This window comes from Loxodonta africana, chromosome 3, assembly GCF_030014295.1.
Source record: "Loxodonta africana isolate mLoxAfr1 chromosome 3, mLoxAfr1.hap2, whole genome shotgun sequence".
Classification (NCBI taxonomy): domain Eukaryota; kingdom Metazoa; phylum Chordata; class Mammalia; order Proboscidea; family Elephantidae; genus Loxodonta; species Loxodonta africana.
In genome coordinates this window covers 57,873,694-57,892,947 of record NC_087344.1, presented here as the reverse complement: position 1 = coordinate 57,892,947, position 19,254 = coordinate 57,873,694, and the positions used below count along the sequence as shown (strand labels likewise).

The 19,254-nt window shown below is 51.1% G+C and overlaps 1 protein-coding gene across 1 annotated transcript in view; it reads right to left on the bottom strand.

Annotated features, from left to right (window-relative positions):
• The window catches only part of EPHB2 (EPH receptor B2), a 228,089-nt gene extending 209,444 nt beyond the window's left edge, over positions 1-18,645 (bottom strand). The window contains exon 1 of the mRNA XM_064281446.1: positions 18,566-18,645. Coding sequence (XP_064137516.1) covers positions 18,566-18,626 — 61 coding nt within the window. The 5' untranslated portion in view covers positions 18,627-18,645. The remainder of the gene's footprint in view (positions 1-18,565) is intronic.
• Positions 18,646-19,254: the final 609 nt, after the last annotated feature.

The following is a 19,254-nucleotide window of genomic DNA, read 5'->3' as shown; positions in this document are numbered from 1 at the left end:
ACTACAGCTGGAGGAAAATCAGACATGTTGACATACTGTTGCAGTGTAGTCTGACCTGTGCAACGCAAGGTATACCGTTATGCCCATTGCCGTTGAGTTGATTCCAACTCATAGCGACCCTGTAGGACAGAGTAGAACTGCCCCATAGGGTTCCCAGGGAGTGCCTGGTGGATTTGAACTGCTGACCTTTTGGTTAGCAGCCATAGTACTTAACCACTATGCCACCAGGATTTCCATGTGAAGCCCTGGTGGCGCAATGGTTAAGACCTACGGCTGCTAACCAAAAGGTCAGCAGTTTAAATCCACTAGCCAGTCCTTGGGAGCCCTATGGGGCAGTTCTACTCTGTCCTACAGGGTCTCTATGAGTCGGAATCGACTCAACAGCAATGGGTTTTTGCAATGCAAGGTACCACCAAGGAATTAGAGGCCACTTTTTTTTTTAAGGACAGAAGGGACAGAAGGATCAACACTGCTCATAGAAGGGGGGTGGAGGGGTGGAGAGAGAGGTCAGAGCTGACTTAAAACAGGAGGGGATGCAACAGGAGATAGCCAGAGAAGGTGAGAGGGGTACCCTGGCAAGGAGGGCAGTGTGAAACAGCATGGTGGGTTAACACTCTAGATGCCCAAAGGTCTGAGTCCTTGTCTCCATTTGGTTAGCCATGGACCCAGTTTTTCCAAGGTCCCTGGACCCTGCAGCTTCCCCCACCCCAATTCCTTGAGTGAAAGGGCAGATTCTACTGCAGCTAGGAGAGAAGATGCCATCTGCTGCTCTGGGCTTGGGTTCTGGTGGCTACAAAAGGGATAAACTCAGACAAGAGGAAAGTGAACCCCCCAAAATTTTATGTGAATAGGCTTTGCTGTTAAATAGACCCAGGTATAAATTTCTATCTCATATTTTTCTGCAAATTACTTAACCTTTGAGTCTATCTATTCTCTTCTGAAAATGACACAAACCATTAATAGTTATCCTAGGCTGTCAAGAGGGTTGAATGAAATAATATAGGTGGAGTACTCGGTAAGCTGTAGGTAATATTAGTTATTCTTCCCAATCACTGCCAATATTCAAGTCCTACTGTGTGCCAGGCAAAGTAATCTAACATAGTGGTGAAGAAAGTGGGCCTTAGAATTACATGAGCCAGTTCTAGATATACATTAGCTCTCTGTCCATGTCTGCAACTTATTTTCAAATGCTTCAGAAAGAAAAAAAAATGCATATAGAGAGAGAGAGAGAGAGAGTGCAAATACGGCAAAAATGTTCACAGTTGTTGAATCTAGGTGGAGGATATTATGTGTGTTTATTTTACTATTCTTTTAACTTTTCTGCATGTTTGAAATGTTCAAAAGGAGGAGGAGGAAGAGGCGAGATTAGCTTTTTGTCAATCTATCTCAGAGCCAGACCACCTGAGCCTGGATCCCAGCTCCACCATTACTGGCTAAATGATCGTGGGCAAATTATTTAACTTTTTTTAAGCCTTAATTTCTTAATTTATAGGATGTGGATAATAACGATACCTAAACCCAGTGCCTGGTCTCTGGTAAAAACCGGTTGCTGTTGAGTCAATTCAGTTCTGACTCATGGCAACCCCATGTGTGTCAGAGTAGAACTGTGCTCCATAGGCTTTTCAATGGCTGATAGTTTGGAAATAGGTTGCCAGGCCTTTCTTCTGAGGTGCCCGTTGGTGGACTTGAACTTCCAACCTTTTGGTTAGCCACCAACCACGTTAACTGTTTGTACCACCCAGGGCTTTGCCTCTAGTAATTCCTCAATAAATGCTAGCTGCACCTGTTATTATTATTATACTGTTATTACTATTATCATTGAACAGCTCAGAAACTGAAGCTGGAAGAGGTTAAATAAACACATGCTTTTCATATATTATCCTTTAACTCCCCAAATGATACAATCCTCACTTTACAGATGAGAAACCAAGGCCAAGGAGGGTGAAATGATTTACCCAAAGCGACACAGCTGGGAGTGGAGGAGTCAGGATTTGAACACAGATCTGCCTGCTGCCAAAGTCCAGGATCTTTTCATAACATCTCCTGTCTCTTCTAAGTTCCTGGACCCAGGCCAAGGGGCCCAGCCCCATCAGACCCTTTTAACTTCAGAAGGGGCTGCTCAGAGGGAGTCCCAAGCTTTGCTGTTATGGCTGGTCTTCCGGGCTGGGGAAGGGACACCCAGCATCAGGGGCTCCTTGGCAGCTGAGGAGCTCTTTCGACTGTTCTCCCGAGAGCCGCGGGAGCTGCCATCTGAGGCCGTGCAGAGTGACAGCTGACGCTGATGGGGCCAGGCAAGAGGATGTATGGTCTGGGTCCTGACTTGAAACAGACTCCCTGGGCCACAGCCTTTCGTGGGTTCCAAGAAGGCCCTGCGGGATCTGGCCAGGGCTGTTCCCAGGCTCTGCCTCCCTGTGAGAGGCAGAGAAACCCCATTCAGCCGGGACGCATCCCACTGTGCACTAAGCCGCTTTCTCCTCACTTACACGTTTCAGATGCTTTTGGTCCTTCCGGCTTCCCATGGACTCAGGCCAAGTGACAAGTTGGTGCTGTGGACATATGTCGTTGCCATAATGGGAATGTTGACCCCACGCTGTCTCCCTGCTGGGGCCAGGCAGCTTGCACCCTGCCCCAGGCCTTGGCATGCCCTGTTCTCAGGCACCCAGGACTCGTTCCAGCTCCCCAAATACATGACACACCCATAGGCCTCCTGATCTTTGCCGATGCTGTTCCCAACGCCTGGAATGCCTGCCTCACCACTTCGTCACCTGGCTATTTCTTAAGAAGTTGCCTCTTCGAGGAAGCCTTTGTTGTTGTGTGCCGTTGAGTCAATTTCAACTCATAGCGACCCTATAGAACAGAGTAGAACTACCTCATAAGGTTTCCAAGGCTGTAATCTTTACATAAGCAGATTGTCACATCTTTCCTCCACACAAAGCAACTGGTGGGTAGGAACCGCAGATCTTGTGGTTAGCAGCCAAGTGCTTGACCACTGCGCCACCAGGGCTCCTGAGGAAGATTTTACTAGCCCCATTTTACAGTTGGAGAAACTGAAGCTCAAAGAAGTAAGTTAAAGAGCCCAAGATCATGCCAAATCATACGTGTCAGAGCCATGGTTCTACTCCTAAGCCGTGTGCGCTCCATTCCATCAACTCTGCCCCCCGAAGAGGAAACTGAAGGAGACATGTGCGCTGTCTTCCAACATGGCAGATCCCTGCAAAATAGATCTTATGTTGCTGGATTGTTTTAGAGAGAAGTTACAGGAAAAGAAACTCCTCAGTTCAAGGTTAAAAACAAACAAACAAAACCAAACCCATTGCCGTCATGTACATTCCAACTCATAGCGACCCTATAGGACAGAGTAGAACTGCCCCACAGGGTTTTCAAGAAGTGCCTGGTGGATTCGAGCTGCCGACCTTTTTTGGTCAGCAGTCATAGCTTTTAACTATTCCACCACCAGGGTTTCTGATTCAAGGTTAAGAAGCACAAATTCTAACACCTCCACTGCCTACCAGCTGTGTGACCGTGGGTAAGTCACTCTGGCTCTCTGAACCTCAGCTTCCCCATCTGTAAAACGGAGATAACAACACCCTTGCTAATTTTCTTCCCCCAAACACCTAAACTAGAGCTTGTAAACTGCCACCCAGTGAGCCAAATCCAGCCAGCAAACATGGTTTGGTTTGGCCAGGACTGTGTTTTAAACTGTATTGAACATCTAAGTCAATTGGCATAATGAAATCTATTAAGAAAACATTCTGTATCCCACTTTGAAGAGTGGCGTCTGGGGTCTTAAACGCTAGCAAGCAGCCATCTAAGATGCATCAAATGGTCTCAATCCAACCTGGATCAAAGGAGAATGAAGAACACCAAGGACACAAGGTGATTATGAGCCCAAGAGACAGAAAGGACCACATGAACCAGAGACTACCTCTTCCTGAGACCAGAAGAACTAGATGGTACCTGGCTACAACCCATGACTGCCCTGACAGAGAACACAACAGAGAACCCGTGAGGGAGCAGGAGAGCAGTGGGATGCAAACCTCAAATTCTCATAAAAAGACCAGACTTAATGGTCTGACTGAGACTGGAAGGACCCCGGGCCTTCTGTTGGCCCAGGACAGGAACCATTCCTGAAGCCAACTCTTCAGACATGGACTGGACTGAACAATGTGTTGGAGAGGGATGCTGGTGAGGAGTGAACTTCTCGGATCAGGTGGACACTTGAGACTATGTTGGCATCTCCTGCCTGGAGGGGAGATGGGAGGGTAGAGGGGGTTAGAAGCTGGCGAAATGGACACGAAAAGAGAGAGTGGAGGGAGAGAGCGGGCTGTCTCATTACGGGGAGAGTAACTGGGAGTGTGTAGCAAGGTGTATATGGGTTTTTGTGTGAGAGGCTGACTTGATTTGTAAACTTTCACTTAAAGCACAATAAAAATTATTAAAAAAAAATGTATTGAGCTGACATTTAAAAAACAGTTTTCCCATAAACATCTGAACTCTGCAAATGTGAAGATCTGGCAAACCTGAGCCCTGATCCCTGTGTGGCAACATGTCAGGAGTGGAGTAGCACCTGCCTTCCTTAGGCAGGACAAGCGCTCTCCCGGAGTATAGCAGCCCTATGGTCCATCCAACACTCACCTGGATCTCCAACCAGGGCCTTTGTGATTTATTACCTGTGTCACATTGGGTTTGGTTTCCTGTTCAGTCAGCAAAGAGAAGCCACATTGCTGGCTCAATGGTTCAACACATCAAATTTGACTCTGCACTGTACCAGGTGTCTCCTCCAAGCATGTCTTTGGGAGTGATGCTCAGAACTCAGGAGGCCCCACCCGCCACTTTGGCATTTGCACAAACCTCCATATGGTCTGGGCCAACCTATGGTCCAAACTTAGACTTGACAGCAACTGGCTTTAGAATTTTTTCAAAATTTTCCCCCAATGCTTCTCTATTCCTGGGGTGGCACCTGTCCAAGGTGGGGGAAGTGACAACCACAGTCACACCTTTATGGATTCTTTTATAGTTCCATTAAAAACTTACAGTTGCTCCTGGGCACAGTTTTCTGATTCTGAGGTAGCTAAAATTATGAGTCCCAATTTTTTGAGGAGTAAACTAAGGCCCAGAGGAGTGAAGTGACCTGCCCCAGGCACACTGGCCCCCATCCCCTAATTCAGTCCCACTCAGCCCAGGTGTCCCCCACATCCTGGGCCCCAGGTCTAGTCTCTGGCTTCACATTAGTCTTGAATATCCCTGACTCCAGCTGCCACTTTTCATTAATTCCTAGGTTCCTCTGTTCTACAAACACTTGAAAAACAGTTGCCATCAAGTCAATTTCGACTCATGACAAACCCACGAATGTCAGAGTGGAACTGTGCTCCACAGGGCTTTCAATGGCTGATTTTTTTCAGAAGCAGATCTCTAGGCCTTTCTTTCAAGGTACCTCTGAGTGGACTTGAACTGCCAGCCTTTTGGTAGCAGCCAAGCACCTTAACCACTTGCTCCACTCAGGGACTCCCACAAACACTTAAACCAAAAAAACCCAAACCCACTGCTGTTGAATCGATCTGACTCACAGCAACCCTACAGGACAGGGAAGAACTGTCCCATAGGGTTTCCAAGGCTGTAAACCTTTATGGAAGTAGAGTGCCACATCTTTCTTCTGTGGAGCAGCTGGTGGGTTCAAACTGCTGACCTTTCAGTTAGTAGCCAAGCATTTTAGCCACTGTACCAGCAGGGCTCCTTCACAAATACTTACTGAGTGCTTATTATGAGCGAGGCCTTGTGCTGGGCATGGGGACACAAGGGTGAAGAGGAGAGTCCCTGCCGTCTCAGGGAGACAGAAACACTGGAAGACAATGTAGGGAGGTAATGTTAAGGGGGCACAGAACGTTAGGACAGAGATTTTTGGCTTCCTTTTCCCCACCGGATACCCCGGTGGCATAGTGGTTAAGAGCTATGGCTGCTAACCAAAAGGTTGGCAGTTCGAATCTACCAGGCGCTCCTTGGAAACTCTATGGGGCAGTTCTACTCTGTCCTATAGGGTTGCTATGGGTCGGAATTGACTCGACGGCAGTGAGTTTGGTTCTTAGAGTTTATTCCCCACCACCCTTGCACTAGACTATATGCTCCCTGTGGCAGATTGTCTCCAAATACGGATGCCAACAATTCCCCGCGTTGCTGAACATACATGTTGCTCCTCTCATCAACGGGGGTACTGATTTCCCCTCTCCCTGTATCTGATGAGGAAACCTGGGATAAATTTAGGAAGGCCTTGTGAACTTCCTCTGATCAACAGAATGCTGGAGAAGTAACATTTTGGGACAGCAGAGCCCAAGCCTCAAGAGGTCTTGCAGCTTCTGCTTTGCCCTCATAGGAGCCAAGCGCCAAGGAAAGAGGCTCAGGCTAGACTATGGACAGATGAGAGACCACAGGAGCAAGAGAGGGCCCAGCCTTCTAGCCATCCCTACCAGGGCCTCAGAGACGTCGGTGAGGCCATCATGGATCTTCTAGCCAACCTAGTTGAATGCAGCCCCGTGAGTGGCCCCGGTTGATACTACGTGGAGAAGAAGAAATGCCTAGCTGAGCCCAGTCAATCCACAGAATCAGGAGAAATAATAAATCCTTATTGTTTGAAGCCACTAGGTTTTGGGATGGTTTGTTATGCAGCAACAGATAACCTATACACTCTCTGGGGGCAGTGGTAGTTCAGTGGTAGATTTTCGCCTCCATGCAGGAGACCCTGGTTTGATTCCCAGCCAATGTACCTCAAGTGCAACCACCACCTGTCTGTCAGTGGAGGCTTGCGTACTGCTATGATGCTGAACAGGTTCTAGCAGAGCTTGTAGACTAAGACAAACGAGGAAGAAAAGCCTGGCAACCTACTTCTGAAAAATCAGTCGGTGAAAGCCCTATGGATCACAACAGCCCAATCACCTTGTGCGTGGGGTCGCTATGAGTTGAGGGCTGACTCAACAGCAGCTAACAACAACAACAACAACACTGTCCAGGGGCAGAGCCCTGTACTTTCTGTATGCCCCCACCCCCCGACCCTCCACCCAGGGAGCTTCACAATTGGCACTGAATCCTAGACCTGCAAGCAGCCTCCGAAACTACTGAGTCCCCTCTACCTTGTTCTACAGAAGAAGCAGGGGAGAGAAGGCCCAGGGAGGAGAAGCAATTTACTCTCAGCCCCATGGACAGTCAGGGGTAGATCTAGGATGCAAACCTGAACCCTGCAGGGGCCAGACGAGCAACACAAACGTGTGATGCAAGTTGGTGGCAGTTACCCCTGGCACTCACAGGCTCTGTCTGGAGAGGCAGTTACTCTTTGGCTGAAGCTAACCATGGCCATGTGGGAATGTGGGCCCAGCGAAGCCAGACTGTCTGACTTTTTAGAGAAGCCAGAAACAGGATTTCTCTGTAAAATATCTGGATTTTCAAATGTTGGCTAAGAATTCAAACCGGATTGATGGTCTTTGGGCCATCGAGACTGGCCTTGGGATTCGAGCTTGATCTCGTCACTGGCTTCAGGCAAGTTGTGTTATCCCCCAGGCCTCAGTTTCCGCATCTCTAAAATGGGCCCCCTGGCTCCTGCCCACTTACAGGGTTGCTGTGAAGACCGATGAGCTAATACATTTGGAAGTACAGCTGTGAATGGTCCTGTGACCGTTCCATAGTCTCAGTCCTCTGTGGAGGGGCCCCTTACAATGTAATGAGTTAACACCCGATTTGTCTAAGTTAGAACAACATTATTCTGACCATTATGACAGAGATTGCATTTTTATGGCAGGTTTGTGATTTCCAGAATCCTCCTGCTTGCATTATCTCAGGATGTTGATGGAGTCAGAGGCTGGACAGCTGCCTCAGAGGCCCTGGCTCGAGCCAAGCCTTTCTTCTGAGTGAGGAGGCACGTTCTAGAAGTGGCTATGTGGCAATGAAGAGCATAAGCTTCAGAGTCACACAGACCTGGGTTCAAATCCCTGCCTTAGCACTCAGTAGTTATGTGTCCTTGGGCCAGTCAAGGTTTCCTCATCTGTCAAATGGGCATAATAATAACAGAACTACTTCGTGGGGCTGTTGGGACCCCCATGCCCAAACTCAGCTCCACCCAGCCCAGGTGTCCCTCACATTCTCGGCCCCTCCTTTGGCCTTAGGCTTCATGCCAGTCTTGAATATTCCTGACTTCTGCTGCCATTTTTCATTAATTCCTAGGTTCCTTTGTTCCACAAACACTTTAAAAAAAAAACTCTCCATTGAGTTGACAAGAATTAATGGCTACTGACTTTGTCCTGGAGCCCTGGTGATGCAGTGGTTAAGAGCTCAGGCTGCTAACCAAAAAGGTCATCAGTTTGAATCTACCAGCTGCTCCTTGGTAACCCTATGGGGCAGCTCTATGCTGTCCTATAGGGTCTCTATGAGTCGGAATCAACTCAATGGCAACGGGTTTTTTTCGGTCATTATTATGGCATGGAAGTTGGTGGGTATGGGGCCAAGGAGGGCATGGCCATTGAGGACCCTACTGGCTTCCTGGGAAAGTCAAGCTGGGGTTGGAGCATTTAAGAAAAATCAGAAAGTCACAGGCTGGAGGGGTCTCTCAACAACTCAGCAAGTCAGGCCCTTAGCACATATGGATGGGCATAGGCATATTGGTATGTGGGTATATGGCATATTGGTATGGGGGTTTACACAGGTGATAACAGCTAGAAGTATCTACAAAAATCAAAAGAACCAAACCCGTTGCCGTCATTTTCGACTCACAGCGACCCTGTAGGACAGAGTAGAAATGTCCCATAGGGTTTCCAAGGAGTTGCTGGTGGATTTGAACTGTCAACCTTTTGGTTAGGAGCTGAGCTCTTAGGAAATATGTATAAGTATGTGTAAGTACAAGTATGTGGGTAGAGGCACATCCTATCCATTGAAGGCACAAATACAGACATTCCACAGACATGACCTGACACCTTCCAAGATTGGTTTTCTGGGTTTGAAAACTTAGGACCATAGTCTCATGGGATAATTCCGTCAATTGGCATAACATAGCTCACAAAAATCATGACCTGCTTCCTAGTAAAGTGAATAGCATGTAGGGTCTTAAAGGCTTGTAAGCAGCCATTTAAGGCACAACTACGGGTCTCTACTTACCAGGAGCAAAGCAGCAAGAAGGTAACCAAAAGCTCAGAGAAGAAACCAGTCTACATGAGCCACATCCTCATCTACCCTGAGGCCAGAAAAACTAGATGGTAGCCAGGTACCATCACTGATCATTTTGACTGAGGACATAATAGGTGGCCCCAGAAAGAATGGGAGAAAAATGTAGAGCAGAACTCAAATTATTAAAAAAAAAAAAGCCAGACTAACTGGAACAGTACAGAATAGGGGATTTCCTGAGACCATCACCCTAAGACACTCTTTAAACCTAAAACTTAGTTTAGCCCCTCAGATCACATGTTAGTGAAGTAGCAGAATGGCACACAAAATAAAGGACATTACCTGTAAGATCGGTGCACTACTTAGAAACCATCAGGATGAAATCAAAAGGTCAACAATCACTGGAAACCAAAGATGAGATGATAAGGGGACAGGGAAACTAGAGTACTGAAAAGGGAAAAACCAGAACACAATTAAAGAGAATATTGACACACTGAGATAAATGTAACCAGTGTCACTGAACAATGTGTGTTGAAATTGTCCAATGGAAACCCAACTTGCTTAGTGAACTTTCACTGAAAACTCAAGAAAATATTATTTTTTTTTAAAAAAGAGAGAGGCCCTTGCCTGACATCTTTAGCTTTTTCCTGTGGTCTAGTGAAGATTTTTTTTTTTTAGTGAAGAAGGGGTGGGGAGAGCCAGAGACAGGGAACGCTGAGTAAAATGGCACCCAGGTTCCCCTACTCTGAATCTAGTTTCCCATGGGAGTCAAGCAATAACTGCATGCTCATCACACGTGAGGCTCTCACTCAGCTTCGTCTTTCAGGGATTAACACATTCACTCCTCACAACCATTTCAACAGCTAACCAACCAGTCGCCATTGAACCAATTCCCACTCATGTCAACCCCATGTGTGTCAGAGTAGGACTGTGCTCCATAAGTTTTCAATGGCTCTGTTTGACTTTTAGGAAATAGATCGTCAGGCCCTTCTTCCAGTGGGTGGGCTTGAACCTCCAACCTTTCAGTTAGCAGTCAAGCACATCACTTGTCTGCATCACCCAGGGACTCCTCTCAAGAGCTAGAAACTTTTATTATCCCCATTTTAGAAATGAGGGAACAAAGACTCAGAGAGCTTAAGTAACTGGCCAGAGGACACACAGTAAGGGACAGTCAGTCTCTAGATATCCTTCGTGTAAACCTCAAGATCAAGAAAGTGGTCAGGGCTAAGTTAAAGGGCTGTGGGGTTTTAGAGAAAGGAGCAGGTACTTCTGGCAAGGATCTGGAAAAAAAAAAAAAAAAACCAAACCCACTACTGTCGAGTCAATTTCGACTCACAGCGACCCTACAGGACAGAGAACTGCCCCGTAAGGTTTTCAAGGAGCAGCTGGTGGATTCAAACTGCTGACCTTTTGGCTAGCAGCTAAGCTCTTGACCACTGTGCCACCAGGGCTCCAACTCATAGCTACCCTATAGGACAGAGTAGAACTACCCCATAGAGTTCCCAAGGAGCAGCTGGTGGATTCAAACTGCTGACCTTTTGGTTAGCAGCCGACTTGTTAACCACTGTGCCACCAGAGCTCTGAGCACCTCCCCCCTCTCCCAGGGGACTGCAGGAGAGTGACAGATGGCTCTAGGAAGCTCACCTATAAACGTCCAGGCTATGGGACCTACGTAAGCCCCCAGGTGACGCAGGGGCGCCAGGGAGACAGGTGTCCCCTCCCCCATCCTCCGGAAGACTGCTGCTTTAAAAGGCCCTAAAATGCTTTCAAGGCAGCCTTATCAGACCTAGCCGATCCCAATCAGGAAGTTTCCAGGTGCTATCCTGATCAACGGCCGACCTCGCCCTGTAAACTGTACAAACATTCTTCCTTCTCTGCCCTCCCCCAGCCAACCCCCATCCACCCCAATCCCAGCAGGCAGGCAGCCCAGGCCTGTAGGCTGGAATTCTGATTGGTTTCATTTCATTTCATTTCAGCTTTTTCCAGCTTCCTGCTGAGGTTTCTCTTCCTCTTTCCCAGGAGTCCCATGTTTTATCTTAGGCTTCTGGGGGGCAAATCTGTCTGCCGATGGAAAGACCTGAGGAGTGTGTTAAAAATACAGACTCCCTGGCCTCCTTCCAATTCTACCAACTCTTCAGCCAGGCCAGGCCATGGGCCTTGGTTGGGAGGCGATGGGGAGCCATAGATGGTTGTTCAGGCAAGGCAGTGGGTGGCATGGGTGGAGGGTGGCAATGGGTGCTGGTAGGAGGTAGGTGCAGGGAGAGGGCACAGATCTGCATTTTAGGAAAACACTGGTCTGGCTGAGGGGGCCAGGTGGCAGCTGAAAGAATTAAACAGCTACTTCAAGAGTCCAGATAAGAGCTGACTTGCTCCTGGACTTCTTGGTAAGTGGGGCCAGATAACTCATCTTCACCCCTAGAACCTGGTCCTCTGGACAATCCACAAACGAATGAATGCTGGCTGAATTAATGTGTGGGCAGTGGCGCGGACGGCTGAGTCCACCGCACCACCCAACACACACATACCTCTTTACTTCTGCCTCACGCTCTATACTTTATAAGGAGCCTTCAGGCAGGCTCTCTCAGTGGTGAGGTGTAGGTGCGATTATCAAAGCACAAAGGCAAGTGTCCTGGAGACCCACCGGGGCTCCAAGAAAGAGGGTCAGTGTGTTGTTTTACTGCCGCCCCCCACACCCCCTACCCCAAAAAAGGGTCTGCCCTAAAGTCTGGAGTTGGGGTGGAATCGAGGCAGGATCCGAAGCTTCTACATAGCATCTTGGCTGGTGTTCTAGAAGGAATCTCAGGGTAGGTCTGGGGTTCTAGGTGAGAATGAAAATGGCCCATCTGGCCACTTGTGCCCCCTGAGATCCCAGGGAGTCAGCTGTGGGGCGTCTGGTCTGCAGGTGTGGGACCACCCTCCAGAGGTCACCAGTGGCCAGGACTCCCATGACCTATGGCCTCCATCCCACCTCCCACAACCTCCCCACCTGTAGGACCCCGGCCAGCTCCACCTCCACCAGGAGGCTGGCCCTGATTTACCCGACTCTGTCCTCAGTGGAAGCCCAGGCCTTCTGTCACCAGCCAGCTCCATCTGTCCCTTCCTGCTATGGTCTTTCTGCCTGCAGGGGTCCCATCTCAGGCCTAAACTCATAGGTGAGCTCTGGGTGGGCAGAGTTGGCCAGCCCCGACCCTGAATGCCCAGCATGGCTGCCCCCACCCCAGCTCTGAGGCTGATGTAGAAAAAAAAATGAAATGGGGACAAAGGCAATCCCACAGGGGGCTGGGGCCACAGCAGGGCAGAGGGCAGTGGCAGTGGGAGCGGGGATGTATCTAGGGCCCCAGAGTTGGGGGGAAGCAAGCTCCCACTGTGTGCTCGGGCTATGGGCTGATGTTTTCAGAACCGTTTTGGGATATCAGTACCACTTTGGGAATCTGCTGAAAGCTAATGCCCCTTTCCCGAAGAAAATCCATATTAACATCAAACGTTCTATTAAAATTTCAGGGTGTTCACATGCCCCCAGGACTTAGGAGGCCCATGGACCCCAGTTGAAAGCTCTTCCCCACCTACCCCCCGGTCTAAGAACCTGAATATTTTCCCTGATAAGGTCTGGAGAAGAAGGAAGAGGTGGAGTCCTGGACCTACCCACACTGGGGGGAGGAAGATGGGGACTCACGGGTTATTGGGGAGATATGGAGGACTGATTTGTTACCCGTACAACCCAGACATCAAAAAGGGGGCCAAATTAGGACACAGGCGTCACTGACCATGCCCATGGCAGCAGCATGGGCATGACCAGGCCATGGGAGGGAGGGGAGGTCAGAGCGGCCACAACCAGCATTTGACGTACCCAACCATCTGCCTGAAACTTTATGTGGGTGTCTATAGAAACCCCTCTACCACCCTTCTGTCAGCTTGCTGTACTATGGTGGCTTATGTGCTGTTATGATGCTGGAAGCTATGCCACCAGTATTTCAAATACCAGCAGGGTCACTCATAAAGGAGAGGCTCCAGTGGAGTCCAGACTAAGACAGGCTAGGAGGAAAGGTGTCGTGATCTACTTCCAAAATGTAGCCAATGAAAACTCTACAGATTACAACAGAACAATGTCCAATAGACTGCTGGAAAATGGACCCCCTATGCTGGAAGGCACTCAAAATACACAGTGGCAGAAACAATGGACTCAAATTCACCCGTGATTGTGAAGATGGTACAGGACTGGGCAACATTTCATTTTGTTGTACATGGGGTGGCCATGGGTCTGAGTAAACTCGACAGCAAGTAACAACTGACAACAGTTTCCCTTGAGGACACTGAAGCCCAGAGAGTCTGAGCTCCTCACCCCAGGGCACACCGCAAGTTGGCATTTGAAGCCAGGTCTGTGTGTCCCCTAAGGCTGTGAGGTCGGCAGGCCCTGTTCCCTACACAGAGCCAGAATCCCTTCTCCCACTCAGCACCCAACAGGGAATAGATGCCTGGTGACTCTTAAAATAAACGGGCGGATGGAAAAATGAATAAATACGTTAACTTGCTTTTGAATTCTACCGCATTTGGGTTTTAAATCTGAGCCCTGATTTCCTGGCTAAGACGGGTACATGAAAGCAGCCTCCTTTAAAAACTGCGAAGCAGAAAAAACAAACATAAAAGGAAAACCAATTCCACATTAATCCCACTGAAGGTCGCTGGGTCTTAGATACGTAATGCCCAAAAGGTGCACCCAGTAGAGGGCTGGGCGGGGATAGCAAAGACAAGGGGGTGAGAGGGGTGCAGGCAGCCTACCTCCCCCTGCCCCACCCCAAGGGGGATCTTGTCTAACCAGCTCACTGGCTGCTGCAGGCCCATTCGAATTCTTTGGTCCAGCTAAACTGGTCTATTGATTATCCTCAAATGCTCTCCTGCCTCCCTAGCTTTTGCTCAAGCCATCCCCTCCAAATTTTCCTCGGGGAAGATTTCCTTGATCGCCTAGCTGGACCAACCTTCTCCTCCATCTCTGTGCCACTCTCCTAATGCTTAGCACACAACACAACAGAATATATTCATTCATTGACTGACTATGTCATTGAGTTGCTGAGTACCTACCATGCGTTGGGCACAGTTCTAGGCACTGCGAATACTATGGTGGACACGACAGAGAAGAACCCCAGCCTCTGGAGTTTACAGTCTAGTGGGCAAGGTGGACACTAAACAAGGAAATTAACCAGTCTCTAACACCACTTCAGGTGGCAATGAGAGTTATAGAAAAAAAACAAGCAGGTAGGGGGATAGAAAGTGGCATAATTGGGGCCTGTTTTAGATAAGGCAATCAGAGACGGCCTTTGGGGAGGTGGCCTTTGAGCAGAATCCTGTGTGCCACACCTAGATATTAAAAAATGAGCCAGATGGGTCCCTGCTCTCAGGGAGCTCACAGTCTATCAGGGAACAGAGAAGCTGGCCTTATCTTGACTATGCAGAACTGTATCTGGCTCATCCCCACACAGTGGAAGTCGGCAATCTTTCCAAACACGAATCTGACCAGGTCCCTCAATGGCTCAAGAACCTTCAATGGCTTCCCACTGCCCTTGGCGTCAAGCCTTCCATCCTAGCCTTCAGGACCCGACTCACTCCCTCATTCTCAGCTTCATACCCCTCAGACACACCCAGTAAAACTCAACCATAATGCCTCCACATCTTTAACGCCTCTACATCTTTACATGTGCTGTTTCCTTCTCCAGGCAAAATTTGCACCCTCTACATTCCAAAGTCAACCTTTTGAGAATACAGTTTGTTACTTGGACAGGTGGCTGAGAAAGTTTCATTGCAGGGGATAGGAGAGAAAATGGGCAGTGAGAAGCTGAGGCAAAGCATAAAGCCACAAAAGACGAAATATCCCTCTTCTATTTTTTTTTTTTTTTATCCCAAAGAGCCTCTGCTGCCCCAGGTGGCTCACAACTTCCTTCTGGTAGCACTCTGGGACACACTGATCATATCATATCTTTTTTTTTTTTTTTTTTAAATAATAATGTGAGTTTTGGTGAAAGTTTACACAGCAAGTTAGGTTCCCTTTTGACAATTTCCACACAAATTTTTCAGAGACGTTGGTTACGTTGAACACTTTTCATCCACATCCTCTTCCACTGTGTTGTCTGTTCCCTTTCCAGTACTCTAGTTTCCCTGCCCCCTTATCATCTCATCTTTGCTTTGGAGCAATTGTTAACCTTTTGGTCTCATCCTGATGGTTTTTAGGTATGGCACCAGCCTTACGGGTACTGTCCTTCATTTTGTGTGCCATTCCGCTACTTCACTAAAAGGTGATCGATCTGAGGGGCTAGGCTCAGTTCTAGATTTAAACACCGTCTCAGGGCGATAGCCTCAGGGAGTGCCCTGCTCTCTACTGTTCCAGTTTGTCTGGCTTTTGTTTGTTTGTTTTGCTTTTTTTTTTTAAGAATTTGAGTTCTGCTTTACGTTTTTCTTCCATTCTCTTCAGGACCATCTATTGTGGCCCTGGTCAGGACGGTCAGTGATCACATTATATCTTGCCAACTGTTCTCCCTGTCAGCTTGTTGCCTGTCTCCCTGCCCACCCCAGCATTCGGCACACACTCGGCCAGAGAGGAAGCCCCATAAATACTTGGAGATCGAATGCACACATGCACAGAGGAGTCCAGCTCTCTCTAGATCTCAACCTTTGGATTCCATCTAGTGGCTGGTCTATGACCAGCCTCTCTTCCTGTCGAACGTGTCCCCAGGGCACTTCTGTGCGTGTCGAAGACCACTCCACACGCTCCAGATTGATGTTTTCCTGGAAGGTCCTATTTCTCATGGTTTGGGGGGGACACTAAGCTCATCAGCCTAACCCAGGAGCACACGCGCGCACGCATTCTCTCTCCTCTCTCACACTCCAAGGCAGGAGCTGGGAGTTTCCTAGGGCCCTGATGCTCAGGACAGCATTAAGGACAGGGTATGGGGAGGGGGGGGGTTGGCCACATGTCTCTGGGTGCTGGGAGACACCGGGGTTGTTCCCCACCACGGACTGTGCTGCCCCCAAAAGGATCCTGGTCTCTTCTGGGATGTGCCTCAGGCATCACTGCTCACCCCCATTGCCAGCCCCCTAAAGGCCACCCCAGCTTTTCAAGGTGGACTTTTTCCCTTTGCTTATCTGGTCTGAGCCGCACGAACAGCCCTGGAGACAGGCAGGACAGGCATTATGATTGCCTTCATTGACAGACGAGGAAACTGAGGCTCAGAGAGAGGACGGAGCTTGTATATGACAGAATTCCAAGAGTTTAGCTAGACCATTTTTCACTCGGGCAAACTGAGGCCCCTGTAGGGAAAGCAGCTGGCCCGGGGTCCCACAGGGAGTTAGAAGCAGGCCCCTTGATGTCCACCTCACACCAGCTCTTTGTGAACCCCCTGCAGCCCCTCTCCAACCCTGCCCCCATGTGGCAGCCTGAGCAGTCACCCCTTCCTATGATATCAGCAACCCAATTGCCCTTCTGTGTCCAGAGCCCGGGGCCCAGCCTGGCCACAGCCCACTAGATTCCAACCATGGCCAGGGCTGGACACACATCGCCCTTCTATCTACCCCCAAGGTAATGAAAAACACACCCAGGCCACCTCCAACACGAGAGGGGCCAATTTTCTTCCCCTCCAGCACTGCTGACTGCAACCTAAATAGCAATATTTATGCCAAGGTCCCCATAATACTGTAAACATCCCGACGTATAGCGGGCCAACGAATGAGTCATTTCCCCAAAGCCAGAGTTAATAAGTGGTACCTCAGCCCTATTCCAGAGAGCTGCCGCCAGCAGCAAGGCCGGGGGGCTGCCCTCCACACCCAGGGCCTGTGGCACCCCCAGTGCCCCAGTGGCCCCACTCCGGGAAACCGCAGGCAGCAGCCAAATTCTCTAGGAGCTGGAGGACAGCTGCCTCAGTGCCAGGAACTGTGGCTGCCATCCAGGGACATCCCCTCCCCCCAGACGGTGGTCACTAAAGCGCTCATTACAGGGCAAGAAACCTAAGTTATAGCATGGGTCCCCCAACTGAGCAGTTCCCAGGGGCTGCAGGGGCTGTAAACCCCCTTGCCTAGTCTGATGAAACTGCCAGAAGGGAAGGGGCATCCTAAACGGGCCTGAGATGGAAAAGTTGAGGGTAAGTATGCTTTACCCCTCAGCCCATGGTGGCAGAATCCTGGAAGGGGCTACCCTGTTTAGGGACAAGAAGACCCAGCAAAGGGAACAGAGCTGGGCTTCCAAGTCCTCAGACCGGATTGTATTTTTATCACCCAATGGCCAAGCATGAGACAATGGACTTTTCTGAGCCTCAGTTACTCCATCTGTGAAAAGCCAGTAAGAATCATACCCACCTGGCTTGCCTGAAAGACTTACTTATTTGAGGGAATCCAACAAAATTGTGGGTGGGAAAGCACTTTGTAAAGCTAAAACTACCTTGTCAACTGTGCAGCCCGTTGTAATACAAAGTACTTTATAAACTGTAAAGCGGTTTGTAAACTGTAAAGTGCAGTACACATGAGAACCATTATTCATATTCATTTATTTGCCTGCAAGCTTGGCCATTCCTGGTAGACACACCCAGGCCCCACTAACTTTCCCTCCAGAGCAAGCTAGCTTAGAAGACCCGGCGGCCACCCCCGCCCTGCTGGGGGTCGGGTGGTACCAACATTCGTGGGCCATACGGAGGGGGTCCAGCGACCTAGCCAAGGCTAACACATGGCAAGAGCATCTGGTCCCGCCCTGGCGGCAGCCGGAGAGTTCCCGAGGCTCCAGTGGCCACGCTGAGCTCTGCCGCCTGCGGGGCGGTGGCCGGCAGGGGTGCCCGGAGACCCCGCGCAGCGGAGAGATGCCCACAGCCCCATCCCCCCCGCGGTCCTCCCGGGGAGGGGACCCCATTGTACGCTGCGGGCGATGGGCAGGCACCGGCGCGGGGGCTGGCGGCGCGCTCACTCCACTCTGCCAATCGCCACTCTCGGGGCGCCGGGCCCCATTCCGGGGGCGCGGACCCGGAGCCCCCGCCCCGGCCAGCCGTGGTGCCTCCTTCCCTCTGCTCCCTGCCAAACTTTCCAGCCCCGACCGTGCACGGGGCCCCTCGCCCCTCCACCGGGTGCCGAGCCAAGCCAGGCCCGCGAGAGGGGGGTGCCCGGACCGGGGGCGGTGAGCGCGCGTGGGCAGCCCCCGGCCCTGGGCGGTGCTCGCCGGGCTGGCTACAAAGCCTCGGCAATATGGTCCCTTCGCCTCCTCCTGGCACAGTCAATCAGCGCCCGCCGCTCCCGGGCGCCCGCGGGGCCCGCGCCTCCCTGCGCGGCCGGACACACCTCCCCGCGGCCACCTGAGCCCAGCGCCAGCCCCCGGGCAAACTTTGCGGGCCGCGGGGCGGAGGTGGGCGCCGGTGGCCGCCCGTGCCCGGCCGCTCCCCGCCCCCATCGCCCGCCCGCTCACCTTCCACGGCGGCGAGAAGCGGCAGCAGCAGCAGCGCGGCCCCCAGCCTCCGCAGGGCCATGGCTGTGCTGCCCGGGGCCTCCGGCCGCGGCGCCGCGGGGCTCGGGCGGCCCGGGCGGGAGCGCGCGCCCCGGGCTCGGGGGGCCGGGGGGAGCGGCGAGGCGCGGCGCACACACAGCCGCCGCCACCGCGCAGCCAGCAGAATGAGCCATCCAGCCCGGGCAGAACGGGGACCCGGGCTCCGCCAGCGCTGGGCACGGCCCACCTGCGCCGCAGCGCGGGGGGAGCCCGGTCTGGCCACCGCCCCCTGCACGCACCTCGGACCCCAGCTGGCCGGACGCGCCCCGGAGCTCCGGGTGCCGGGAGTCCACAGGGTCACTCCGGGGTCGCGGGGAGCTGGAGCGCGTAGACTCCACGCGCCCGGGAGACGGAGACCCCGGGCTCCCCCCCGCGCAGCAGTGGTCTCTTCCGGCGCTGTGGCTTCTCCAGATAAAGCAGCGATTTCAGCCCAAATGTTTCTCAATTTTTATTGAATGCTGCAAAGCCTGAGAGCGTCTGGCGCGGCTGACAGGGGCAGGGAGAGAGGACCCGGGGGGAGGGAGGGAGAAGGGGCTGCCCAAAGCGGGGGCTGGCCCTACCTGTCAGGGCCGGGAGTGCCACCCCCTCGTCTCAGCCCTGCCACCCTGGTC